The 27625-nt window shown below is 38.0% G+C and overlaps 2 protein-coding genes across 2 annotated transcripts; both read left to right on the top strand.

The window, feature by feature from the left end:
- The first annotated feature begins 21604 nt into the window (after positions 1-21604).
- Positions 21605-22962, top strand: LOC133823609 (uncharacterized). The gene is made up of 3 exons (XM_062256474.1): positions 21605-21944; positions 22316-22588; positions 22670-22962. The coding sequence occupies exons 1-3, from the start codon at positions 21605-21607 to the stop codon at positions 22960-22962; spliced, it is 906 nt and encodes a 301-aa protein (XP_062112458.1).
- Positions 22963-22965: 3 nt separating this feature from the next.
- Positions 22966-23334, top strand: LOC133823603 (uncharacterized). The gene has a single exon (XM_062256467.1). It carries the CDS (start codon positions 22966-22968, stop codon positions 23332-23334), a length of 369 nt encoding a protein of 122 aa, XP_062112451.1.
- The last annotated feature ends 4291 nt before the right edge of the window (positions 23335-27625 follow it).

Here is a 27625-nt window from a genome sequence, read left to right as displayed (position 1 = left end):
ATCATTTTGTGCCATCTTCACAAACTTCTGGGCTTCCCTCTTGTTCTTTCTGTTTTGCTTGCAAGACTTTTCAATCTCAGGATTCAAAGGAAAAAGACTGTCTGCTCCTCTTCTGCTACACATATAACACAATTCACCCGAGATAGACAAATTAAGCAACTGAACAGGTTAGAAACAAGAGAGATTAAAATCAAATTAGAATAAAAATTAATCAAACTAATATTGATAATGCTTTTCAGTCCCCGGCAACGGCGCCAAAAACTTGTTGCGAAATTTATATGCTATGCAAGTGCACACAGTCGCAATTTGTAATAATATGGTAAAGAAACCAAGTATCGTCCTCAACGACTGAATTCTCAATTACCAGTCAATTAATTTCTCTTTCTATTTGATCAATTAAAATTCTTGATTTTTTTGTAGACACAGCAAAAGAAACTATAATATTCAGAAACAATAATTGAAAATTAAATAGAATAACAACTAATAGTAAAACCTTTGATTTAAACACTGAAGAAATAATTAGGATGTTTAATCTCATCAACTATCCTCCCTATCATTCCCTAATGCAAAGTACTAAGTTCTTATTCTTTCTGCCTAATTCAATTAACAAGTTGATACAACAACCTATAATCATACTATGAATTATAGACTCAACCTAGGGGACAATTTCCTATATTTCTATGGTAAATTGAACCACAAAGGTAGCATTAATCTTGACAACTTAATAAACAGTTACACAATTAATATGGATACTTTCGTTCCAAGTTAAAATTATGTCCAATATAACCACAGCAGATTCAAATCTCACTTCTCAGATTTTGATTTAAAAACATATATATATAATGACTATAGATGGCCAATTGATAATCAATCAATAAGAACAGGTTATATGGAATTGAAGAAGATTGAAGAAGAAGGAAATTGAAATTGCATTAGTTCATAATAGGGATTCAAGTGATTCAATTAAAAATCCTAAACAGAAAATTAGTTCATAATCATAATACTAATCACAAAGACAATTAAAGATAACATCAGAAAGTAGAAGAAAAACATGTAGATTGAATACTCCAAGCCTTCAGCCTTCAAGCAATTTCCACCCCAGATCCGTACATCCTTTTCTTCTCTCTTTTTAGCCTTATAAAAACTTAAGATTCAGTTTTTAAAAGAGGCGGGCCGCGGCTCTACATGCACCATGCCGCGACCCATGTCTAAATTCCTGGGCGATTTGTTCTCTTCATGCCGCGGCCCTAGTCAGCCATGCTGCGACCCGTGTCTAAGATTTCTGGGTTGATGCCCATCTATGTCGCGGATCTCTTTAGCCATGCCGCGGCCCGTGGTTCTCCTTCAAAACAATGGCTCTGTTTCACCTGATAGCCGTGGCTCTACTTTGCTCATGCCGAGGCTCTTAAGAGATTTCTCAATTTTTCAAGATTTCATTCCAAAAATTCACCAACACTTCCAAATCATGTTGAGATTCATCCTTTCTCGAAATATGTTGTAAAACTTGGTTATTTCTTCCCTTTCTTTGACATTTTCCTCCAAGTACTCAATTCTTCCTAATATTCACAAAGACAAACAAACACAGCATAAACCCGCACTAAATGAAAGAAAAATGAGATAAAAGGCTACTTAAAACACCACCTAAACATGACAAAAACTAGACTCAACAGTAACCTGTCAGAATAATAAAAGAACGTTCAGAACGTTTTCTCTTCGTCTTGTTCCCTTTTCGACACTCGTTCGCATTTTCGAAGGAAATTCGAGTTTTAGGACTCAGATTCAAGCAAGGATTGAGGCATAGCGATTCTAGGGAAGATTAGAAGCTTATTCACCGGAGGATTTAGTTGGGAAACAACTCAATCAGAGGTAATCTAAGTTTTGAGTTCTAAGTTTTTAAGCTTTGATTGGATTTTATGTTTTGATGAGTTTTTGGATGAATTGAAGCTTGGGTCTTATTGGTGTAGGATAATTAGGATGTTTGGGAACTTTGATTTTTGGATTTTGATATGTTTGGATAGCTTTTTGGAGGATTTTAAGTGGGAAAATTGTAGGAGATGGCTGATTTCGTGGTCAAGTCGCGACCATGTTCTAGCAAGTCACGACTTGGATGAAGTCAGGAGCCAGGAGGGCTCTACTAGAGGGGCGCACCGCGACCCAAGAGAGGCCAAGTCACGGCCCACACCCTAAAGCCCAGGTAAATGCTCTCTTACTTGGGGCAAGTCGCAACCCTAAGGGCCAGGTCGCGATTGACTTCTGTATTTTTGCCTAGATTTGGTTTTTAGTCGTGGGAACTTAATTATAAGGGCCTGGGATCGATCCTACTGCCCAGTTAAGTAGGATTTGATGTCCCGGAGGCTAGGTTTGAGTTTGGAAGTATTTATTTACTCATTTTTATGAGGTTTTATATTATGGTTGTGACTAGGTTATCGCTTATGACTTGGAAATAGGATCATGCTTGAGGGTCATTTATTGGTAACATGTGCTTGGACCAAAGGTAAGAAAACTCCACCCAGTATGTGATGCATAAGATACATGTGATTAGGGCATGGCATGAATGTTGAATATGAGATTGATCAGAGTTTGAGTCTCTATAAATATGCATGATCATAATTATGCTAGCGAATGTTGAGTAAGCATGTTGAATGCCTAATATTTGGATATTTGACATGTGATATATGCCTGGGTGCATTGCTTATTTATGAGTTGTACTAACTCATTAGTCAAAAATGACACGAGTCATATGGAATTGACCTATGAGTCAAGAGCGGCATAAGAGTATTGAACGCAGAGCCGAAATGATTAGATTTAATCAACATGAGCATGAAATGCTTTACTGACCCCAAGTTCGATGAAAACTAAAAGCGCTTGTCTAGTATAAAGGCTAGTTACTTGGAATTAGGGCCAAAAGGCTCAGGTGACTGTAACGTCACGTGGCTTAGGGTGCGGGGCCCAAGTGCGTGACTCATTAGTCACTTATCTGATTAGGGTGCGGAGCCCAAGTACGTGACTTATTAGTCACTTATCTGATTAGGGTGCGGAGCCCAAGTGCGTGATTCATTAGTCACTTATCTGATTAGGGTACGGAGCCCAAGTGCGTGACTCATTAGTCACTTATTTGATTAAGGTGCAGATCCCAAGTGCGTGACTCATTAGTCACTTATTTGATTAGGGTGCGGAGCCCAAGTGCGTGACTCATTAGTCTCTTATCTGATTAGGGTGCAGAGCCCAAGTGTGTGACTCATTAGTCACATATTCAAATATAGACTCATTAGTCATCTATTCATGGAACAAATTCACAGATTGACTTGATAGTAATCTATACAGGGGTTGGGCCCATAATCATTTATTTGGACTTGCTTGCATGCATGAATAGGGCTATTATTGCTAGGCATGCCTATTATGATCCAGTGACATGTTATTACCTGTTCATGAGCGTATTGATTTTTCTTGCTAAGCTTCAGCTCACGGGTGCTATGTGGTGCAGGTAAAGGCAAAAGAAAGTTGGACCATCCTTGAATTGGAGAGATTAGATAATGATGTGTACATATGCAGTTGTTCGACCACCACGGCCGAGGGTATAAAGAGGAAGTAGGGTTAAACCCTATTTTGCCGCTTAGGTCGGCTGGTTGTAAATATTTTATTATAATTAACCTTTAAAATATATTTTGGGATCCCAATGTATATAGTAAACGTTTTAGTAAAACATTGTATCTTTGACCAAAATTTTTAACCCTAACCTGTTAATCACATTTAGTTACACGATTATGGCCAAATGACTCAGTTAGCGAGTTTAGCAATATTTAAAATGCACAACGTAATAGTCCCTGGGTAGTAGGGTGTTACACTCGCCTACTAAAATCGGGTTCATTAGGTAGGCAAAATATCCAACATGGATCGCCAACCCTGTTTTGGTTCCAAAACCAAATGGAAAATGGAGGACCTGTATTGAATTCTCCAACTTGAATAAGGCATGCCCAAAAGACTATTTCCCACTGCATAGAATAGATCAACTGGTTGATGCCACAACTGGCCATGAGTTTATGTCCTTCATGGACGCGTATTCTGGATATAACCAAATCTCGATGAACCCTACGGACCAGGAGCAAACCAGCTTCATGACCGAACACAATGTATACTACAACTTAGTCATGCCGTTTGGGCTAAAGAATGATGGTGTCGCGTATCAGAGGCTAGTCAACAAAATGTTCGTTGACCAGATCGAGAAAAACATGGAAGTGTATTTCGATGACATGCTTGTAAATTCAAAAACTGCCAATAACCATGTCTTTGATCTGGAAGAATGTTTTGGTGTACTGAGGACGTATCATATGAAGCTGAACCCCCAGAAGTGCACCTTTGGAGTCTTGTTGAGGAGATTTCTAGGCTTTATAGTTAACTCTAGGGGGATTGAGGCAAACCTTGAAAAAAATCAGATTGTTGTTTGAAATGTTGTCACCTAGGTCATGGAAAGAAGTCCAGAGCTTAACTAAAAAAGTTGTGGCCCTAAATCTGTTTGTGGCCGTGTCTAAGGACAAATGCCTCCCCTTTTACAATTTGATCAAGGGAAACAGTCGATTTGAATGGACAGTAGAATGCGAACAGGCATTTCAAGTTCTGAAGACACATTTAGCTGAACCCCCATTTTATCAAAACTAGTTGTTGGGGAGTGTCTATATTTATACCTAGCTGTAATAGAGAGCACGGTTAACGTTGTGTTAGTTCGAGAAGAAAATTGAACACAGAAACCAGTGTACTACCAGAGTAAGAGGCTTATGGGAGATGAATTAAGATATCCTCTTATTGAGAAACTCGCGTTCTGCTTGATCTTTGCTACAAGGAAGCTTAGACCATATTTTCAGTCCCACACCATACACGTCTTAACCAATCAACCTTTAAGGCAGGTCTTCCAAAAGCCTAAAGCATCAAGATATTTGTTTAAGTGGGCCATCGAAGTTAGCCAGTTCGAAATATTATACAAGCCACAAGATGCAATAAGGGTTAGGCCCTCGCTAACTTCGTAGCTAAATGTACTGGTTTCCAGGATGAGCCTGTGAGGGAACTAGTATAAGAATTGTGGAAACTCTTTGTTGATGGGTCATCCAATGAGAATAGACCTAGAGCTGGCATAATCCTAATTAAACTTGAAGGATATCACTTCCATAAAATTATTAGATTCGGTTTTGATGCATCCAACAACAAAGTGGAGTACGGGGCTTTGTTGGCCGGAGTTCGGGTAGCCAAAGAGTTGAAAGCAAAAGCAATTCAATGTTTCAGTGATTCTCAGATCATAGTTAATCAAGTATTGGGCAAATATGAAGCTCTGGGAAACAAAATGGTGACTTATCTAGCTAAATTGAAGAGCGAACTGTCAGAGTTTTAATTATACTCCATCGAACAAGTTCCACGCGAGCAGAGCACAAATGCAGATGCATTAGCCCAACTCGCCACCACCAAAAGACAGATACATTGAATGTGGCCCCCGTAGAATTATTGGAAAAAACCAATCATAAATGAAGAGTCAAGAGAGGTCGGAATAATTCACGAAGGACCGACCAAGATGACTTTAATCATTGACTACCTCGAGTCCGAGAAACTACTTGAAGACCGAAATGACTCATGAAAATTGATATACCAGGTCCCAAGGTATGCCATGGTTGAAGGGATTCTATATATAGATGGGGTCACTCAATGACTCTTCGAAGATGTGTCTTGCCTGAGCAAGCCCAAGATATCCCCAGTGAGAATCACGAGGGGTTTTGTGGATACCACATTGGGGGGCAAAGCTAGGCACTAAAGGTGCTAAGACAAAACTATTTTTGGCCAACACTAAAAAAGGACTTGGCCTCCTAAGTCCTCAAGTGTGACAAATTCCAACTCTTTGCCACCATCTCTCAAGCTGCACCCATGGAGTTGACCATGATCTCCATTCCCTGGCCATTTTTCTGTATGGGGGATTGACCTAGTTGAATTGTTGCAAACTTGAAAGGGCGGAGTCCATTACGCAGTCATCGCAATCAACTATTTCACAAAGTGGGTTGAGGTTGAACCCCTGGAAATTATAACCTCGAAGAGAATACTGGATTTTTTGGTAAAACATATAATATACTGATTTGGATGCCCAAAGAAGATTTTGTTGGACAATGAAACTCAATTTGATAGTGACTTGTTGACAACCTTCTATGAAAAATATGACATAATTAAGAGCTTCTCTTAAGTTGCATACCCTCAGGCCAATGGGCAAGTTGTGGCAGTAAATAAAACCCTCAAGGAAAATCTAAAGATACGACTAGAGGATGCTAAAGGGCTATGGCCCGAACAACTCCCAAGGCATTGGGCCTAAACAAACACACTTCGCACTTCCATTGGGCACACTCCCTTCTCCATAACTTTTGGAAGTGAAGCTATGCTCCTAGTCAAGGCTTTCATAACGTCGCACAGGCAAAAGACCTTTGACCAGGATCAGAATCACACCTGCTTAATGCATCCCTGTATATAATTGAAGAGAAACAATAAGAATCTTAGCTACAACTTCCAAACTTAAGAAATATTTTGTAACAACTAAAATCCTAGAGTTTAACTAGGTACAAACAAAAATCCTGGATATAACCATCAAACAAAAATCTTGGATATATCCCTCGACAATCTTTGAAATATCTTGCAAACTTAAGATAAAAAAGTAAACTTAGAATTTGGAAGTTTGGAAAGTCTACGACTTTTTAAAGCTCAAGTTTTTAGAGTAATTCTAAATAGGAATTTAGTTAAGAAAATTCAAAGCAACAAAAAAATCCTAGAATTTAACTAGGTACAAAAATCCTGGAACCTAACCAGGATCGAGGCCTTAATCCTAACAGGTATGCGCAAATCGTTTAAATTTAATAAACAACATACTTACTAGTTTAATTTTTTTGATTGCAGGTGTATATGTCTGGCGACGATACTCAAGAAAGACTACACGCCATAATGCAATATCTTGAGACATCATCATCCCGCTCTTCAAGGATTATCACTTACAATCCACTCTTTCAACCTTCAAAGAAAGTCAATCCAATACAAATCCCATTACACCTTGACAATAGTTCTGACTTTGAAACATCAGTTAAGTCTTAATTGGCCCAGGAAAGGACGTTGAAAGAGATGGTAGTGTCGAATCTTGACCATCAACCTTTGTTTAATGTCCTACTATCCAGAGACCGTTACATTATGCATTTTAAACAGTTCTAAACTCGCTAACCGAGCCATTTGGCCATAATCATGTAACTAAGTGTGATTACGATTTATGATTAAATTTTTTTTGTTAAGATTCAACGTTTCACTAAAACGGTTACTATATACATTGGGATCCCAAAAATATATTTTAAAGGTTAAATACAATAAAATATTTACAACCAGTCGACCTAAGCGACAAAATAGGATTTAACCCTAGTTCCTTTTTAAACCCTCGGCCATGGTGGTCGACCTGCCGCATATGTACACATCGTCACCTAAGCTCTCTAACTCAAGGATGGTCCAGCTTTCTTTTCCTTTTACCTACACCACATAGCACCCGTGAGCCGAAGCTCAGTAAGAAAGCTCAATATGCTCATGAACAGGTAATAACATGTTACTGAATCATAATAGGCATGCCTAGCAGTAATAAGCCTACTCATGCATGCAAAAAACTCCAAATAAATGTTTGTGGAGTTCACCGCTCTAAGTAGATGACTAATAAGTCTCTCGCAGTGAGGTAGATGACTAATAAGTCTCTCAAAGGTAGACAACTAATAAGTCTTTCTCTGAATAGATGACTAATAAGTCATACTCTGTATAGATGACTAATAAGTCTATCCTTATGTAGATGACTGATAAGTCTATCATTGTATAGATGACTAATAAGTCTATCTCTGTATGGATGACTGATAAGTCTATCTTTGCTAGATGACTGATAAGTCTGTCTCTGAGGTAGATAACTAATAAGTCTCTCTGTATAGATGACTAATAAGTCTATCCTTATGTAGATAACTGATAAGTCTATCTCTATTAGATGACTGATAAGTCTATCTCTAAGGTAGATGACTAATAAGTCTCTCTGTATTGATTACTAATAAGTCTATCCTTATAAAGATGACTGATAAGTCTATCTCTATATAGATGATTGATAAGTCTGTCTCTGTGTAGATGACTGATAAGTCTATCTCTATGTAGATGACTGATAAGTCTATCTCTGAGGTCCCATACCCTCCTAGCCATGTGGCATGTAGGTCACCTTAGCCTTTTGGCTCTGGCTCTAAATAAGTAGCCTTTAGACTAGACATGCACTTTTTTTTTTCATCGAACTTAAGGTCAGTCAAGCATTTCATGCTTCTGTTGATAACACTTATTTTGATTAGATCTAATCTTTCTGGCTTGCGTTAAACACGCTAATACCATTCTTGACTCATGAGTCAATTCCATACGACCAGTGATCAATACTACTACCAAACTTGACTAATAAGTCACAGCTTCACTGTAATTACCCAAATTTGCTAATAAGACTTAGGGCCTTGATTAGCGTGCTTGGAGGGCAATAAGTGATTTATTGTCATAATATGTGAATTTGTGTGAATATGTGATTAGTGATGCATGTTTAGGTTGATTGAATATTCATGTGGGCCCCGTTAGGTTATTAGGGGCATGTTTGTAATTTTAGCTCGCGGAAAGCATAAATGTGATAAATGTGTGAATAATTGTGATATGTTCATGAAATATCTGTGTTGCATGATCCGAGACAGTCCTAGGGAGCGATTAGCTAGAAAGTCACAACGGGGTCAAAAATCTAACTCGGGGGGAGTCGAGGGGCATTTCGGGTATTAGACATTTTATGGGTTTATTGGGTTATGGAAATAAATATTTGGAGATATATTTGAAGATAGAATGCTTAGGGGGGAATATCAGGGAAATTTACCATTTTGCCCCCGGGGATGTTTTTGGTACCCCGAGCCTTGAGGTAACCTTAGGAACTTGAGTTAAATAAAACAAAACCAAAAGAAGCCTTTAGAAAAAAAAAAGAAGGAGCCGACCCTCCCTTCTGCCTCTACTCTCTCTTTATTTCCTCTAAGTCTTAGCAAGGGAAACTTTGGTGGAAACTACTCAAAACTAAGGAATTGGGCTGGGAATCTTGGTAGCTAGAAGCTTGAAGCTTAAGGACCTAATTTAGAGACCCAACTCAGCTCAAGGTAAGCTTTAATATTAGTGAATTATGCTGGTTTTAAGTTGAAAATTCTGGAGTAATGCATGTGTGTTGAGTGAAGAATTGACATTGAGTTTGATAAGGTTTTTGGCTTGAGTTCTTGTTGGGTTTTGTTGCTGAATCTATAGTATAACCTCTGTGATGATTAGTTTGGATTGTTGGCTTGATTTTGGGGTTAATTTGATTGGTTTTTGAGGTAAAAATGGTGAGTTTTTATGGGCTTGAGGGATCGGGCCGTGGCGCTGTTCTTGCTGAGCCGCGGTGCCCTTCAGGAAGGACCGCGACGCGTGTAGGCTGACTTGAGGCAGGGCCTCGGGTTGAGCTGGGGGCCTCAGCATGAGTTCCTAGGGTCTCAGCGATTAGTGCATTTTTGGGTTCTAAAGAGGTTTTAGGCTCGGGAATTCAATAGTTAAGGCTTGGGATGGATTCTATCACCCGGATTGATAGAATTCAATGTCCCGGAGACTAGAATTATGACCCAAAGCTATTCAATGGATTAGAACTTGATGGGTGGAAATTTTTAATGCGTTGTGACTAGGGTTTCAGCGAGGCTCAGACTAGGGGACTATGCTCAGGACATCGTTCCTTGGAAAGCTTGGGACACAGGTAAGAAAACTACTGTTTCCATAGAGCTTGAGTTGCAGGACACGACCCTTAATGATTGAGTTACAGGGCTCGACCCTATATGATTGTGTTGCAGGGCATAACCCTTTGATTGAATTTATATGTGTTTAAGTATCTATTTAGTTATATTATGTGTACATATAAATGAATGAAAGACGATGGTCAGGAACGCAGAAGGCCGAGAATGGCAAGGGGCCGGGAGCAGCGTTTAGCACGCGGAGTGCGAGTTGCCAGGGCGAGACCCAAAAGGATACCTGGGATATCCTCACAATGCGGACCACGAAACCAGGGCCTGGTAAAGCGCCTGGGACGGCATGGCAGTACGTGTATAGCCTGATGATGGCTTGTTTATATGTTAAGTGATTGAAATGCATATATTATCTCCTTGTGCGGGTTTTCTTGCTGGGCTATGGCTCACAGGTGCTCTATGGTGCAGGTAAAGGCAAGGGGAAAGTCGACCAACCTTGAGTATGGTGAGCGTGATGAGCAGTGCGTACATGTCTGGTTTGCCTGGCTGCCACCGCCAGGGGTACTATTGGGGGATGATTGTACTAAACTTAAATTTTGTCGTTTAGCCGACTCTGATTATATTTTTGAATTGTAAATATTTCTAAACAATATTTTTGGCATCCCAAATGTTAAACACTTTATAGTTTTCAATGAATGGTTTATTTTCAAGTTTATGACTTTGATTCTGGTTTAATTACACTTTTTTCCTAAAACCTCGATTAACGAGTTAATTGCACATTTTAAACTCACTTAGTAATGGCTCTAAGGCAGTAAGGCGTTACATTCACAATCAATACTGACACAATTGTCGTTTCCTGACTCATAGGTCAGTGCCATACATAGATAAGAAAACTGCTAAGCATTTAATATGCATTCCATATATACAGATAGAGCCCTCAACATGCCTCATCAATAACCATGCATGTCACTTATTGGGTGCAGTTATCTTACGTCTGGTTCGAGCGTGAAATAATAATAAAAAACCTTTGAGAACGATCAATCTTTTGGTCCCTTAGCAATCACCTAGTCATAACCAAATATGGAATTCCATCAATAAAATCAATAATAAAAGGGTATATAATCTAAAACCTCACTCCCGGGACCTCGAATTGTACTAAAACGATTAGTAGATTCGATCCCGAGCCTTAGGAATTGAACCCCCAAGCATAAGCCCTTAAAAAATCCTCCCTGGCACAAAAGGAAGGGGCAACTCGTGACTTGGCCTAACAATTAGTGGCGCACCACATGTCAGAGAGCTCACTCAGCCTGGGCACTAGGGCGGGTCACGACTTGACCCCACGAATAGAGCCCCCTTCAATGGCTGAACATAAGCCTAGATCCTCTAGCCTTAATCTCCTAGCTTGAACCTTCAATCTTAGCTTCAAAAATCCAAAGGAAAAAAGAGAAAAGAGATGATCAGGAGAAGAGGAGGAAGAACTCTGTTTTGCTACCTTATTCTCTACAGCCTTCCAATTTAAATATAACCTAAGGTCAAATCACCAAAATGCCCCCAAGCCCAATTTATTTCCTTAACAGCCCCCAAGGGAAAAAGTGTCATTTCTCCTCTAATCCCGTTAATAATAATTAATGTCCTCCAATTCTCGTTAGTCCCAATATTCTCAAAAAATTAATAAATCATATCCCTTTACCCTTTTAATTCCTGGTAATGTACTAATCATCAAATTACCCCGAGCCCGGAAATTAACCCTGTTATGACCAAACCGCTAACTTGCATTCAAAGATCTAATAATGCCGTATAACTCGAACAAATACACATTATAATGTAGCCTCATTCATAATTCACAAACATGCATGAAAATATACAAATGTGCCCTCAACGGGCCAAATTACCAAAATGCCCTTAAAATGAAAAGTGGACCCATATGCATGCATTTATCATCATATAATTATATAACTCACATAATCATGCATATAATCATTTAATGGCATAATAAATAAATTATGGCCCTCCCAGCCTCCTAATCATGGTCCTAAGCCTTATTAGGAATTTTGGGTCATTACAACTATCCCCTCCTTACAGAAATTTCTTCCTCGAAATTTATCTGAATCGCTCGGAATATAAATTTCGCATATCTGATTCCAGTTCCCAGGTCGCTCCCTCGACCTCACTGTTTCTGTATCATACAAAAACTAAAAGTATAGCTTTACTTCTTAGAACCTTTTTCTTTCTTTTAAAATCTGAAATGGCTATTCCTCATAGGATAACTTAGCCTCAATCTCCAGATTCTCATAACTCAACACATAAGTCTCTTCTAACACATGTTTCCTTAACATGAGAATACAAAATACACTTCATACTACTGACAGTGCCAAAGATAAGGACAATCCAAAGGCAATCGGACCGGTCCTATCCAGGATTCAAACGGTCTTACTAATCTAGGGCTCAACTTGCCCTTATCTCCTCACCCCTTTCCATGGTGATACTTTAAGGAACATACAGTCTTCCACTTGGAACTCCATGTTCCTGCATCTCAAATCAACATAACTTTTCCATTTAATCTGAGAATTGAGCATCAAAGCTCTAACCTATTTTTTAAAATCCTCAATGATTTTCTGAACTACCTCAGGATCCAGATATAACATCTCACCCATCTCATAAGATGCCTTTCCAATAACTGGATAACTCTCTCTCTGATTTACCATCAGTCTGAGGATAATAAACTGTTTTAAATTCCAACTGTATACCCATCGCCTTCTACAACCTTTCCCAAAACTTGGAAGTAATGATAGAGTCTTCATCTGATATGATAGACCTCAAATTCTGTGAAGACGTACTACCTCTCTCACACAAAGATCTGAATAATGATGAGCTATGTTACTTGTCCTTACTGATAGAAATGCGCTGACTTAAATACTGGTCCATAATGACCCAATCCCAATCACGCTGGCTTACTATCCTGGGCAGCCCCACCGCGAATCCCATCGCGATGTTTTCTTCCACTATGGACTGCACAACGTCTGTAATAGCCTTACTGGTTTCTGATACTCTGTCTCGACCTGCTAACATGTTAAGAACTTTACCACATATTCAGTCATGTCCCTCTCCATCCCAGGCCACCAATGTAAAGCTTTCAAACTCTGTTACATCTTTCATGATGCCTAAATGAAGAGAATAAGAGGTAACATGAGATTCATCCAGAATCCCTCGTTTAATCTCATTGTCCATCAGATTCCAAGTCCGATCCCTATACCATAATAAACTCATACCTGACGTTGCATAATCCTTGGCTAATCCAGCTAAGACTTTCCCCTCACTCCTTCCCATCCGTGGGTCACTTAACTATTTTCCCTTTTGATCCTCTCTGAACTAGTAACCTCAAGTGTAATATTGGCCACCTGGCCCACCAGTAACTCTACTCTAGTTCTGGTCACATCCTTCAAATAACATGATGCTTAAGCAATCATTTTTCCTTGTCACTTAGGTGTCATAACAACCTAGAAAGTGGTTCTAATCTGTAAGAAGACTCATAACAGTTCCACAAAGCACATGTAATATCCTGCCCATCCAAGGAAACTCCTGCCCTCTGAGGCGTTCCTTGACCTTGACAAATCTCCAACTGAGAGTATATCACAATATCGTCGATTAAGACGACCACAATTCCAATTAAGATAATCTTTAAATACTCTGTTCATCTGATCCATCAAAACATAACTCAGCACTCCCAGTGCCCATAACTAATATAAAAACAGTCTTCTTCATATCCTTCTTCCTGATCTTTAACTGGTAATAACCAGATCAAAATCCACCTTGGAGAATACCATCTTACTCAATAACTGAGTCTTTAGTTCTTACAGCTTTGCTGAAACCGTTCAATACAGTGCCCTAGACCTGATTCCATCACTGGCACCAATCCAATCACCATTTATCTCTTTGTGTAAATGTAATCATGAAAAATCCCTTGGAGACACATCCAAAAATTCATAGACTAATCCAGTCTGTCCTGATCCCATTGGCACAACCTAAGTGGTATCCACCACCCTAGCTAAGAGTTCCATGCATCCTCCTGCAATAGATCTCTAACTCTAAATACAGATGTCATAAGCATACGAAATCCATGCACAATGCCAAATACCACCAGGGTTTCCCACTCTCAAACCCAAGAGTTACTATCCTTTCCTTGCAATCTAGCATTGCCCCACACTTGGTTAACCAATCCATATCCAGGATCATACTGAAGTCAGTCATAACCAACTTTATCAAGACAATTGATGAGTCATTTCTACCATAATCTAACTCATCACAACATAACCATGCAATCGATATAACAAGTCTATGCTTCTCTAGATGCAACAAATAAAGAACAAAATGTCATCAAAACTAGTCAGCATAATACAAAAATTAGAACTAGAAAGCTGACCTGCCACCATTGAGGAACCAGCTTCAGTCTCAGTCTTTGCCTCTGACTGCATTGGAACGAACACTCGAGCTAGAGTCGAGCTGTCCACCCCCTTTGGCTCATCTATCCCTTGCATTGGGAAATCCTTCATGAAATTCCCAAATATTCCACATAGGAAACATGCCTTTGCTCGGCATTCTCCCAGATGACGCCTCTTGCACCGAGCGCATTTTGGATAAGTTCTCCAGTTCTTATTTTTGCTCAAACTAATAAGCGGAGGTGTCACTGTCTGAGCTCCATGCTCTCCGGCACTCTCCTTCTCAATCTGATTTCCTGTGCTCTCAACAGTAAGAGCCTTCCCTACCACCTGAGCGTAGGTAGAGATTTCATCCACTAGGGCAACTCTAATGCCCTCAGTTATTCTGGGATTCAATCCCTAAATAAACCTTTCCTTCTGGGCTATATATGTGGGTAACATATCAAAAGCAAACTTGGCTAACCCATCAAATCTTAACATACTCGATTACTGTTGCATTTCCCTTAACCAGGTTTAGAAACTCATTCATCTTAGCAGTCTTGGCTGCATCATAGTAATATCTTTCATTAAACAGCTGTCTAAATTCTTTCTAGTCCATCACGGTTGTATCTTGTGTCTGGGATACTACTTCCCACCATGTCCGGGCATCATCCCGCAATACATATGTAGCACAGATCACCCTATCGTGACCTACCACCCCCATACTATGGAGAATGGAATTGATCAAGCCCATCCACTGCTCAGCTCTGAATGGATCTAGGCCTCCCTCAAATACTAGAGGGTAATACTCCTAGAATCTTCCACAAAGAAATTCCCACCTGTTCTCAACCCTAGGCTTAGCCAAAACTGGTGCCACTCCTGGCATAACAAAGGAAGAGGTGTTCCATAACAGATTCTGTTGTTGCTTCAAACACCTAATATCTTCCTCCTGCCTCTGCAATCTTAATTGCATATCTATAAACACTTGCTGGAAATTCTGAGGGGTAGGTGAAGAATTCAAACCTTGGCTGTAATCCCCAGCCCCGGAATAACCACCACCAGGTCTCATTAACTGCCTTTGGATACATACCTGCTGATTGAATCTGCAATCAATAACTTGACCCATTAAACATGATGAGCATATCAAAAGCCTTCCCCACGGGAACAATCATACCACACTACATTCACAACCACTACAGTGCTAAAAACATGCCCATAGCATTTCTTCATTAATTCATAACCCTTGCTCTTCCAACATACACACCATGCTTCCAACTCCAACTCCAACATCCAATTATCACATTCATATATATATATATTCACGGAGCATGTAATCATATAATCATATTAATAGTAAAGAGCCAGGTTCTATCAGAATCTCATGCTCCCAATACAATATGCAGGTAAATCATTTACATTCTATTTAAGTAGTTAATCACATAAATAGTTACCATACATTGAGTGAAGCTATCTTTAGTGATGAGTGTACATGCCTAGATTGTCTTCAGAAACCCTTAACCTTGGCTCGCTTTGATACCAAGTTGTAACGCCCTACTACCCAAGGACTGTTACGTTGTGCATTTTAAACAATGCTAAACTAGCTAACTAAGCCATTTGGCCATAATCGTGTAACTAAGTGCAATTACGGTTTAGGATTAATTTTTTTTTGTTAAGATACAACGTTTCACTAAAATGTTTACTATATACATTGGGATCTCAAAAATATATTTTAAAGGTTAATTACAATAAAAGATTTACAACCAGGCGACCTAAGCGACAAAATAGGGTTTAACCCTAGTTCCTCTTTAAACCCTTGGTCGTGGGGGTCGACCAGCCGCATATGTACACATCGTCACCTATGCTCTCCAACTCCGGGATGGTCCAACTTTCTTTTGCCTTTACCTACATGACATAGCACCCGTGAGCCGAAGCTCAGCAAGAAAACTCAATATGCTCATGAACATGTAATAACATGTTGCTGAATCATAATAGGCATGCCTAGCAGTAATAACCCTACTCATGCATGCAAACAACTCCAAATAAATGTTTGTGGAGTCTCATGCTCTGAGTAGATGACTAATAAGTCTATCCTTATGTAGATGACTAATAAGTTTATCCCTGTATAGATGACTAATAAGTCTATCTCTGTATGGATGACTAATAAGTCTATCTTTGTTAGATGACTGATAAGTCTATATCTAAGGTAGATGACTAATAAGTCTATCCTTATGTAGATGACTGATAAGTATATCTTTGTTAGATGACTAATAAGTCTATCTCTGAATAGACGACTAATAAGGCATACTCTGTATAGATGACTAATAAGTCTATCCTTTTGTAGATGACTGATAAGTCTATCTTTGTGTAGATGACGAATATGTCTATCTCTGTGTAGATGACTGATAAGTTCATCTCTGTATAGATGACTGATAAGTCTATCTTTGTGTAGATGGCTGATAAGTATATCTCTGAGGTCCCATACCCTTCTATCCATGTGACGTGTAGGTCACCTTAGCCTTTTGGCTCTGGCTCTAAATAACTAGCCTTTAGACTAGACAAGCGCTTTTGTTTTTCATCAAACTTAAGGTCGGTCAAGCATTTCATGCTTCCAATGATAACGCTTATGTCGATTAGATCTAATCTTTTTAGCTTGCGTTAAACACACTAATACCATTCTTGACTCATAAGTCAATTCGATACGACCAGTGCTCAATACTACTGTCGAACTTGACTAATAAGTCACAGCTTCACAATCAATACTGACACCATTTCCATTTCCTGACTCATAGGTAAGTGCCACAGATAAGCAAACTGCTAAGCATTTAATATGCATTCCATATATACAGATAAAGCACTCAACATGCCTCATCAATAACCATGCATGTCACTTACTGTGTGCAGTTTTCTTACCTCTGGTTCGAGCGTGAAACGACAATCTTTTGGTCCCTTAGCGGTCACCTAGTAATAACCAAATATGGAATTCCATCAATAAAATCAATAATAAAAGGGTTTATAATCTAAAACCTTGCACCCGGGACCTCGAATCGTAATAAAATGATTAGTAGATTCGATCCTGAGCCTTAGGAATTGAACTCCCAAACTTAATCCCTTAAAAACTCCTCCCTAGCAAGTTACGGCACGCCCCAAGTTAGAGAGCACACTCAGCCTGGGCACTAGGGAGGGTCGCGACTTGCCTGGCCAAGTCGTGACTTGACCCCATGAACAAAGCCCCCTTCAATGGTTGAACATAAGCCTAGAACCTCCAGCCTTGATCTCCTAGCTTGAACCCTCAATCTCAGCTTCAAAAATACAAAGGAAAGAAGAGAAAAGAGATGATTAGGAGAAGAGGAGGAAGAACTCTATTTTGCTGCCTTATTCTCTACAGCCTTCCAATTTAAATATAACCTAAGGTCAAATCACCAAAATGCCCCAAGCCCAATTTATTTCCTTAACAGCCCCCAAGGGAAAAAGTATCATTTCTCCTCTAATCCCGTTAATCATAATTAATGTCCTCCAATTCCCATTATTCACAATATTCTCAAATAAATAATAAATAATAAATCATATCCCATTACCCTTTTAATTCCCGGTAATGTACTAATCATCAAATTACCTCGAGACTCACCCTAAGCTCGAAAATTAACCATGTTATGTCCAAACTGCTAACTTGCATTCAAAGATCGTCTCATGCCGAATAACTCGAAAAAAATCCACATTATAATGTGTCTCATTCATAATTCACCAACATGCATGAAAATATACAAATGTGCCCTCAAACGGGCCAAATTGCCAAAATGCCCTTAAAATGAAAAGTGGACCCATATGCATGCATTTATCATCATATAATTATATAACTCACATAATCATGCATATAATCATTAAATGGCATAATAAATCAATTATGGCCCTCCCGGCCTCCTAATCATGGTTCTAAGCCTTATTAGGAAATTTGGGTCATTACACTTTGTGTATTCAATATTCAACATTGGACGTTAACTTTGAAATCAAGTTGGGCCTCATACATTTACTACCATCTTTCCACGGGCTACTAGAAGAGGATTCGAATAAGCATCTTACGGAGTTTCCCATAGTCTACTCTAGTATGAAGCAGTGTTAGTAACTGAAGAGCAAATAAAATTAAGAACATTTCCATTTTCTTTAAAGGATGGTTTGAATGAATGGCTCTATTATCTTTGTCTTGGAACGGTTAATACCTGGAATGAAATGAAGACAGTGTTCTTGGAGCGTTATTTCCCAGCATCTAAGGTTGGTAGTATAAGGAAGGAAATTTGTGACATTCACCAACAGTCTGGGGAGTCATTATATGAGTATTGGGAGAGATTTAGGAGGCTATCTGCTAGCTGCCCCCACCACCAAATAAGTGAACTACTCGTGATCCAATAATTTTATGAAGAACTATTTCCATTGGACAGGAGCATGATTGATGCAGCAAGTGGGGGAGCACTGATAGACAAGACTCCTGCTGCAGCTAGGAGTTTAATTTCTAATATGGCCGCCAACTCCCAATAGTTTGGAGTTTGTCATGAAGTTTTAGTTAAGGGAGTAAATGAGACAAACTCTAAAGTAGAGCATGAGCTTGCGTAGTTAACGAGTATGGTTCAACAAATGGCTTTAGGTCAGCAAGTGAGACCTTGTGGCATATGTCAGTTGAGGGGGCATCCTACTAATGTATGTCCCACAACTCAAGAGGTTACCAATGAGCATGTAAATGCAATTGGGGGGGGGGGGGGGGGGGGTTCCCAGGGCAACCTAGGAAAATGTATGACCCTTATGCTATAACTTCTAATGAAGGTTTGAAGGAACATCCTAATCTTCGATATAGGAGTCAACAACAAACCGTACCTACTAGACCAGCAGGGTTTCCTTACCAACAAAGGCCTCAATAAGCCTATGTACCTCAGCTTCAACAATCCCTTATCTCACAAGCTCAAGATCCATCACTGGCTGATATGCTAAAAATGTTAGTTGCCTCCAATATACAGACTCAAGTAATTCTTAAAAGTGCTCAAGCATCCCTGAAAAATCTAGAGAACACTATGGGTCAAATAGCCACTTCATTAAGTCAAAGTGAGCCACAGAATCAAGGAAAGTTACCTTCACAATCTATTAGGAATCTAAGGGAAAACGCTAATGCATCCACATTAAGAGATGGCAAGACTTATGATCATCCTATTATTCCATCAAGTTCAAATGATGCGCCATTGCCTCCTACTCAATCCACCCAATAAGACAAAGATGAAACCCCAACCACAATGCCCAAACCTAAACAACCTAGTCCCACTTATGTCACTACTCCTCCATTTCCTAGTCGTTTTAGAAAGACAAAGAAAGATGAAGCTAAATAGGAAATACTAGAAACTTTTCACAAAGTTGAGGTAAACATTCCTTTACTCGATGCTATTAAACAAGTACCTCGATATGCAAAGATTTTAAAGGAGTTATGAACTAATGAGAGGAAGCTAAAAGTGAATGAAAAGGTGAGAGTGGGGGAAAATGTTTCGACAGTTCTTCAAAAGAAACTTTGCCCAAAGTGTAAGGATCCTGACACTTTCACTATTCCTTGCACTATTGGCAATAAAAGGATTGAAATTTGTATGTTATATTTGGATACTTCAATCAATGTAATGCCTTACTCTATTTACACCTCTTTTAATTTGAGACCACTTGAAGAAACAGGGGTGACCATTCAATTAGCGGATCGTTCTAATGCCTATATAAGGGAAGTAGTAGAGGATGTATTGGTTAAAGTAACTGAATTGGTGTTTCCGACGGACTTCGACATTCTTGATATGGAAGATGACTCAAGTCCAAGTTGTACACCTGTTTTATTGAGAAAGCCATTTTTAAAGACAACTAGAACTAAGATAGATGTTCATGAGGGAACTTTGACCATGGAGTTTGATGGTGAAGTGATTCTCTTTAATACTTTTGAGGCTATGAGGTATCCAAGTTCATTCACTTTCTTCAATTGATATTCTGGACTCATTGTCAGAAAGAATTCTTGATTTACATGGAGAGATTGAGTTAGATGTTGTTTGAGGGAACCATTAGACTTGAATAAAGAAGATGTCACTACTGAAGTAAAGGAGATGATGGCTGCACTTTATAGTGGTGGAGAGGTTTCCAAAGAGGTGCCGTTCTTAGAGTTGCCTATTTCTCATGAACAAGTTAAACCATCTGTTAAATCACCACCCAAGCTTGAATTAAAACAACTACTAGAGCATCTCAAACATGTTTACTTGGGTGAGAAAGAGACATTACCGGTCATTATCACTACACACCTTACCCAAGTATAAGAGGATCGTTTGATAAGGGTACTTCGGGAATACAAAACATCCATAGGGTGGACCATAGCAGATATCAAGGGAATAAGCCCCACTATGTGTATGCACCATATTCTCCTTGAAGAGGGGTCAAAGCCTTCTAGAGAAGCTCAACGAAGGTTAAATCCCCCTATGATGGATGTAGTTAAAAAGGAGATACTGAAGCTCTTAAATGTGGGTGTGATTTACCCTATTTCATATTGCAAGTGGGTGAGTCCAGTTCAAGTTCTTCCTAAGAAATCAGGCATCACTGTGGTAAATAATGATGAGGATGACTTAGTGCTCATGAGAGGCCAAACAGGTTGGCGAGTTTGTATTGATTATAGAAAGGTGAGCACTGCAACTTGAAAAGACCACTTCATTTTGCCATTCATCGATCGAATGCTTGAAAGATTGGTAGGACACGTTTATTACTGCTTTCTTGATGGTTATTCAGGTTATAATCAGATTGGTATTGCTCCTGAAGACCAAGAGAATACCACATTTACATGCCCATTTGGCACATTTTCTTTTCGTAGAATGCCATTTGGATTATGCAATGCTCCTGCCAATTTTCAGTGATATATGGTTAGTATTTTCTCAAATTACATAGAGAACATCACAAAAGTATTTATGGATGATGTAGTGTCAATGGTGATTCATTTGATAGGTTCCTCAACAACTTAAGTCTAGCTCTTAAATGATGTATTGACTCTAATCTTGTATTGAATTGGGAGAAGTGTCACTTTATGGTGCAACAAGGTATTTTTTTGGGGCATGTTATTTCGAAACAAGGGATTGGAGTGGACAAGGAAAAAATTGATCTCATTCGTTCTCTTCCACCACCATCAAGTGTGAAAGAAATAAGATCCTTTCTTGGTCATGCATGAATCTATAAGCAGTTTTTGAAGGATTTCTCAAAGGTTGCTTCCTCCTTATGCAATCTTCTTCAAAAGGATGCGACATTTGAATTAAAGATAAATGTTTGTTTGCATTCAACAAATTGAAGGAATCCTTGACATCAACACCTATTATTCAGCCACCGAATTGGGAGTTAGCATTTGAAATAATGTGTAACGGTAGTGACTATGCAGTAGGAGCGGTCCTTGGGAGAGTTGGTAAGGTTCTTCATGTTATATACTATGCCTCTTGGACTCTTAATGATGCTCAGTTGAATTACTCTACTACGGAGAAAAAGCTTTTAGCGGTCATCTTTGTTATAGAAAAGTTTTGGTCTTACTTGATTGGAACTAAAGTTATTGTTTACATTGACCATGCAACTCTTAAATATTTTCTAGTTAAGAAAGAAGCAAAGCCCAGACTTATTCAGTGGATTGTACCCCTTCAAGATTTTGATTATGAAATAAAAGAGAAGAGAGGCTCAGAAAAATTGGTGGCTGATCATTTAAGTAGACTTATTTAGGATGAAGATAACTTGCAATTAAATGAAAAGTTTCCTGACAAACAACTCCTAGCTCTTAAATAAGTTATTTCATGGTTTGCTGGTATTGTAAACTATTTGGCTAATAAAGAGTTACCAGGAGACCTTACACAAGCTCAAAAGAAGAAGATTAAGCATGATGCCAAGTTCTACATTTGGGATGAGCCTTATTTATGGAAACATTGCGCTAATCAAGTCTTTTGAAGATGTGTTCCTGATTTTGAATTTCAATCTATCCTTGCTTTCTCACATTCTCATGCTTGTGGAGGTCATTTTGGACCACAAAAAAAACCCATAAAGTACTTGACAGTGATTTTTATTGGCCTACAATCTTTAAAGATTCATATGCATATTGCAAGGCTTGTGATCATTGTCAACGAGTAGGTAAAATGACTGCTATGGATCAAATGCCCCAAACTCCCATACATATTATCGAGATTTTTGATGTTTGGGGCATTGATTTTATGGGACCATTTCCATCGTCATGCAGTTTTGAGTATATTGTTTTAGTGGTTGATTGTGTGTCTAAGTGGGTGGAAGCAAAAGCAACTAAAGTAGATAATTCTAAAACAGTAGTTGAGTTCATTAGAACGAATATATTTGTGATATTTGGTAATCCAAGGGCAATAATTAGTGACTGAGGTACTCATTTCTGTAATAAAAATATTGAAGCTTTATTTCGGCACTATCAAGTGACTCATAAAGTAACTTCTGCCTACCATCCACAAGCAAATGGCCAAGCCGAGGTATCGAATAGCGAAGTCAAGTCTACTCTTGAAAAGACGGTGAACCCAAATAGGAAGGATTGGAGTGTAAGACTAGATGTTGCTCTATGTGCATATCACAGGGCATACAAAACACCGCTTGGTATGTCGCCGTATCGGTTGGTGTATGGAAAGACTTGTAATTTAGCGGCTGAATTAGAGCATAAAGCTTGGTGGACTGTGAAAAAGTGTAACATGGAGATGGATAATGCAGACCAATAAAGAATGTTGCAATTACAAGAGCTAGAGGAAATTCGTAATGTTGCTTATGAGAACTCTAAGATTTATAAAGAAAAGACCAAGACCTTTCATGATCAAAATAGAATTATTCAGAAAACGTTTGATGCAGGACAAAGAGTATTATTGTATCATTCTCTTCTTAAACTATTTCGAGATAAGTTGAAATCTCGATGGGTTAGACCTTTCATAGTGGTACACCATTATCCTCATGGAGCGGTAGAAATTACAAGTCCATCAACGGGAAAACTACTCAAGGTTAATGGGCAGAGATTGAAGCCTTATTATGAGTCTTTCGAGGAGGAACAAGCTACTATGATTCACCTCTTCAATCTGAAATATATTGATGAAGTATGAAAAGGTTTTATGTTGAGCTAGCAAAGTTAATCTTAGCCAAAGTTTATGTACTTTATTTTATTTTTAAGGCGTTTTTGTTTAATTTATTTTTCCATGTAATTTTTTCTTTTTGAACTTAGTTTTAATATTTTTTTTCTTTATTTTAGAACCGTGAAAAACGTGAAAAAAAAAATTGGGTCGCGACCACAACTTGGAGAACAGGGAGTAGTGGCCATGCCCACCAATAACCCCAGGCCGTGGCCACTGGATGATTTTAGCCAAAAAAATTTAAAAACCCCCAAATCATTTTTTCCCACTTCCCACAATATCAAAACCTCTCAAACCAAAAATACTCTCTCATTTCCACCAAATTTCATTATTTCAAACCCATTTTCACTAAAAAATTTCCCCCAAACCATCACAATTCCCACTCTCAATCTTCATTTTCTACCATTTTCACCTATTCACACCAAAATTCCCAACTTCTACACCATTTTCACTTTCAAAACCTAAAACTCAATAATTCTAAATTTGCCAATTGAGGTTCTCCAAGTAGTATCAAGGTGATTTATTGGCACAATCAAGCTTCCAAGACTTTCTATTCTCGATTACAAGTAAGTAGTTTCTCTTCAATGTTTGGATTTTATGATTTTTGGTGGATGAATCGCTTATCTATTGTGATCCTTGGCTTGGATTAAGTGTTTATGTTGTTGTATTAGTGATAATTTAAATTTTGGGGAGAATGGATTACTAGAACAATATTTTCCAATCTTGGATTTGCTCATGCCTACTAAGTGTTTGATAAAAGTTCTAAGAGAAGTGTGATTGAGTTTTAAGGGGAATTGGTTGAATATGTTTCAAGAAAAAGCATTTAATTGCTTAGTTGATTTTGGTTGGTATAGTTAGAGAAGTTTGAGTTGATATTTTTGGGATATCTTGAATTGTTCTCTTAGTGCCTGATTATTTTTGTTAAAGGAAGCTTGTTACTGAGTTTTGAAGAGAAGAATGTCACCAAAGAGATTTAGAAAGAATACCAAAGATGCTTCCTCATCCGGGGTTCAATTTGCTGCCAACAAATTTATTTTCGAGGAGACATTTAAACACTATAAAGATGTGGTAGTGAAGCAGAAAACAATGATTAAAGAGAGGGGTTTGATATGGAAGTTCGGCATGGGTATCCATCCATTGTGGAGCAAATTAAAAAAAAAAATTGGAAGAAAATTTTCAACCCGATGATGCAGTAATCCCTATAGTAATAGATGTTTATGCCAATGGAAATTCTCAAGTCACAGCTATGGCTACAGTGAGAAGGGTCAATGTGAATTTTACAAGAGCAACAATAAATTCAAATTTATGGGCTTCCTAGTGTAGAAAATGATGAGTATAGCCAAATAGTTGATAATCCCGACTTTGATGAGATCATCCAATTTTTGTGCAAACCAGAAACCCAATGGATCTTAACTGAATGAGGTCTTCCTACTAAGTTTAAGCAAGAGGCGATGGGAGTTATTGAAAAAGCATGGCATAAGTTTATCAATGCGAAGTTCTTTCCAACTAAACATGCTAGTGATGTGAATGTGGATACCGCGATACATTAATATGCCATCTTGAATGGGAAAACAATTGATGTGGGGTGCATAATCAAGTCATCCATTCATAACAGTTTCAGACATGTCTCTAAGGGGTTCTATCATCCCCATCTCATTACTGCCATGTGTGCTCAAGCTGGTGTGAAATGGGGTCCTTCTGAGCCTTTGTTGCAGCCTATGCATATATTGAATAGATCATCCATCACTCGCTTCAAGGTCACTAACACTACTGGGGCGACCTCATCTTCTTAAACTTAGGCTAGGCCACCGCCATAAACAAAAAAATGAGACCTTGGCAGACCATATGAATATTGCGGAGGAATCTCTGTACAATACCTCTCAAGATCTGCATGCTCATCGTACTAAAATCCACGCACACCATCAACACATGATTGAGTGGGCTAGCTACCAAGATGTCTTTTTTAGGATGAATGCCATGCACCTTGGTATGGAGATGGCAAACTATCCACTTGCACCATAGTGGTTTTGACCGTATCTACCACCTATTCCCATGATGCAAGATGACAAGAACAAGGAGGAAGCTGAAGATGACCAGGTAGATATGCCTGATGAATAAGGGAGTTTTTTCTTTTTCTTTTTCATTATATTTTCTTTTATTTTTCATTGAGGACAATGTATTGTTTAAGTGTGGGGGAAAGGAACAACTGAAACTTAACTACTTTATTTTTATTTTTATTATGTGGAGTTGTTTTTATGTCGTTTTTTCTTCTTCTCACTTTAGTTTGTTTTTAGGTTTTCATAAGCATGGTTGTGTTGAAAGTTGTCTGTTAATGATAATACTTCTGATTGAGATGAGACTACTCCTAGGAAATTGATGAATTCTCCATGAATTGTGTGCTTAACGCTTGTGTGATTGTTACTTAAGCTTGATCTTCGATGTTTAAACATAATGTGTGTAAAATTATATTTACTTTTTCACTATTGTTTGGAGATATTTATGCATGCTATCTTCTATATATATAGTCTCGACCACTGTAGAAATCATTGATTAATTGTTTAAGGCAGAATCCTAAGTACACAAAATTAAGAAGATGATTAAGAAATATACATTGGATCGTTTGAGCATTTCATGCTTACCTATGAAATTGAATATCCTAGTTTCCCATTTTCGAGCCATAATGACTAATCTTTTTCTTTTATAAACTAATATCTAAATCTTTTGCAACTTAAAATTTCTATCATTTTTGTGACCCATTACACCATAGTTTTATATGATTGTTTGATTTGGTGGGGTGGGTTATAGATTGTAAGAAGGGGGAGTTTTATTGGTTTGTACAATTATAATGTGAAAGTATATGTTCTACTATTTCTTCCGATGAGTTGAATAGAAAAGAAAAAAATAGAGAAAAAACATCTGTATAGAGAAATATTGAAAAAAAAAAGTTTTGCAAAATTATAAGTGTGAGGGAATTTAGTAAGATCATGTGAAAAGAAGGAAGAGAGAGATTATGTATTCTTGAAGTGTATAGGAAAATCTAGAGAATATAAAAAAAAAATATATATATGCTATGGTGTGATTTAAGCTTAAATATTCATTTTTCAACTACCTTCACCTTTGCCTTACATTACAAGCTTTTAAAGACCTTTTGATTCTTGATTATGTGTGTTTACATTAGTGAAGAACAATTGGTTAATGTCTATGGAATGGATGTTTTTCATGAAAATATTATTATATATGAGACTGTAAAACACACTATGGAATGTATAAATTGATTCAAATGTTTGTTATTTAGAAGGTTTAATTGTGCATAATCATAAATAGATCGAGTCGAAGTGGTGACTAGGAATTGAGTTGAAATTATGAGGAATGTGGAATTTAGATTTTTCTTATAACGTATTTTTTTTTTATCAATCTTTGAGATAACTAACGCTATCGACAAAACAATTGCTAATGTTTTTATTTGTTGAGTTTGTAGTTTTTATTAGTTGTTTTGCTAAGGGACTAGCAAAGTCTAAGTGTGGGGGAATTTGATAATGGCATTTTGGATATTATATTTGTTATCCTTTCGCATTTAAATAATGTTAATTTCAAGTATTTTTAGGTGTTCTTAGCTTTATTTTACGAGTCTTTGATTTTCAAGCAAATTTTTTTTTATATGGTATAATTGATGAATTTGATATAATTTTGTGGTTAGGAATGGATGTGCAATGATAGGACTCGAGAAAATGAAGTTTGGGATAAGTTTGAAGTGTTTTAGAAGTCCCTTAACCCAAGGTTCAAGCTTAAAGTTGAAGATTACGAAGAAAAAGCACGCGAGAAGATTTTGGGCTATGGCCGCGGCCACCAACATTCACTGGCCACGACTTGGGAGTCAGAGAGTAGTGGTCGCAGTTACCATAATCACCTGGCCACGGCCTGCGATAGAATTTTCCTTAAAATTCTAATTTTTAATGGGTTATAAAAGGGATTAGGGTTAACTTTAAATACAACATTGGATTGCGAATTTTAGAGGCTATAGCAGCACAAGAGGATAAAAGACATCCACATATACATTCTTCAATCTAGTTCTTCTTTCTTCTCAAAACTCTTTTATTTTCATTGAATATTTATTTTTGTGAATATGATTGTGATTATGGAGTAGTTTTCTTTATAGTTGAGGGTTATTTCAAAATCCTAAACATAAGATCTTGAATGCATTTGATGAATTTTATTCCTTCTATTCCCATATTAAATTGCTTTTATTTTTCTATTTGAATGTTAT

The sequence above is a fragment of the Humulus lupulus genome, chromosome 1 (genome assembly GCF_963169125.1).
Source record: "Humulus lupulus chromosome 1, drHumLupu1.1, whole genome shotgun sequence".
Taxonomy (NCBI): Eukaryota; Viridiplantae; Streptophyta; class Magnoliopsida; order Rosales; family Cannabaceae; genus Humulus; species Humulus lupulus.
This window is presented reverse-complemented; position numbering and strand designations above follow the sequence as displayed.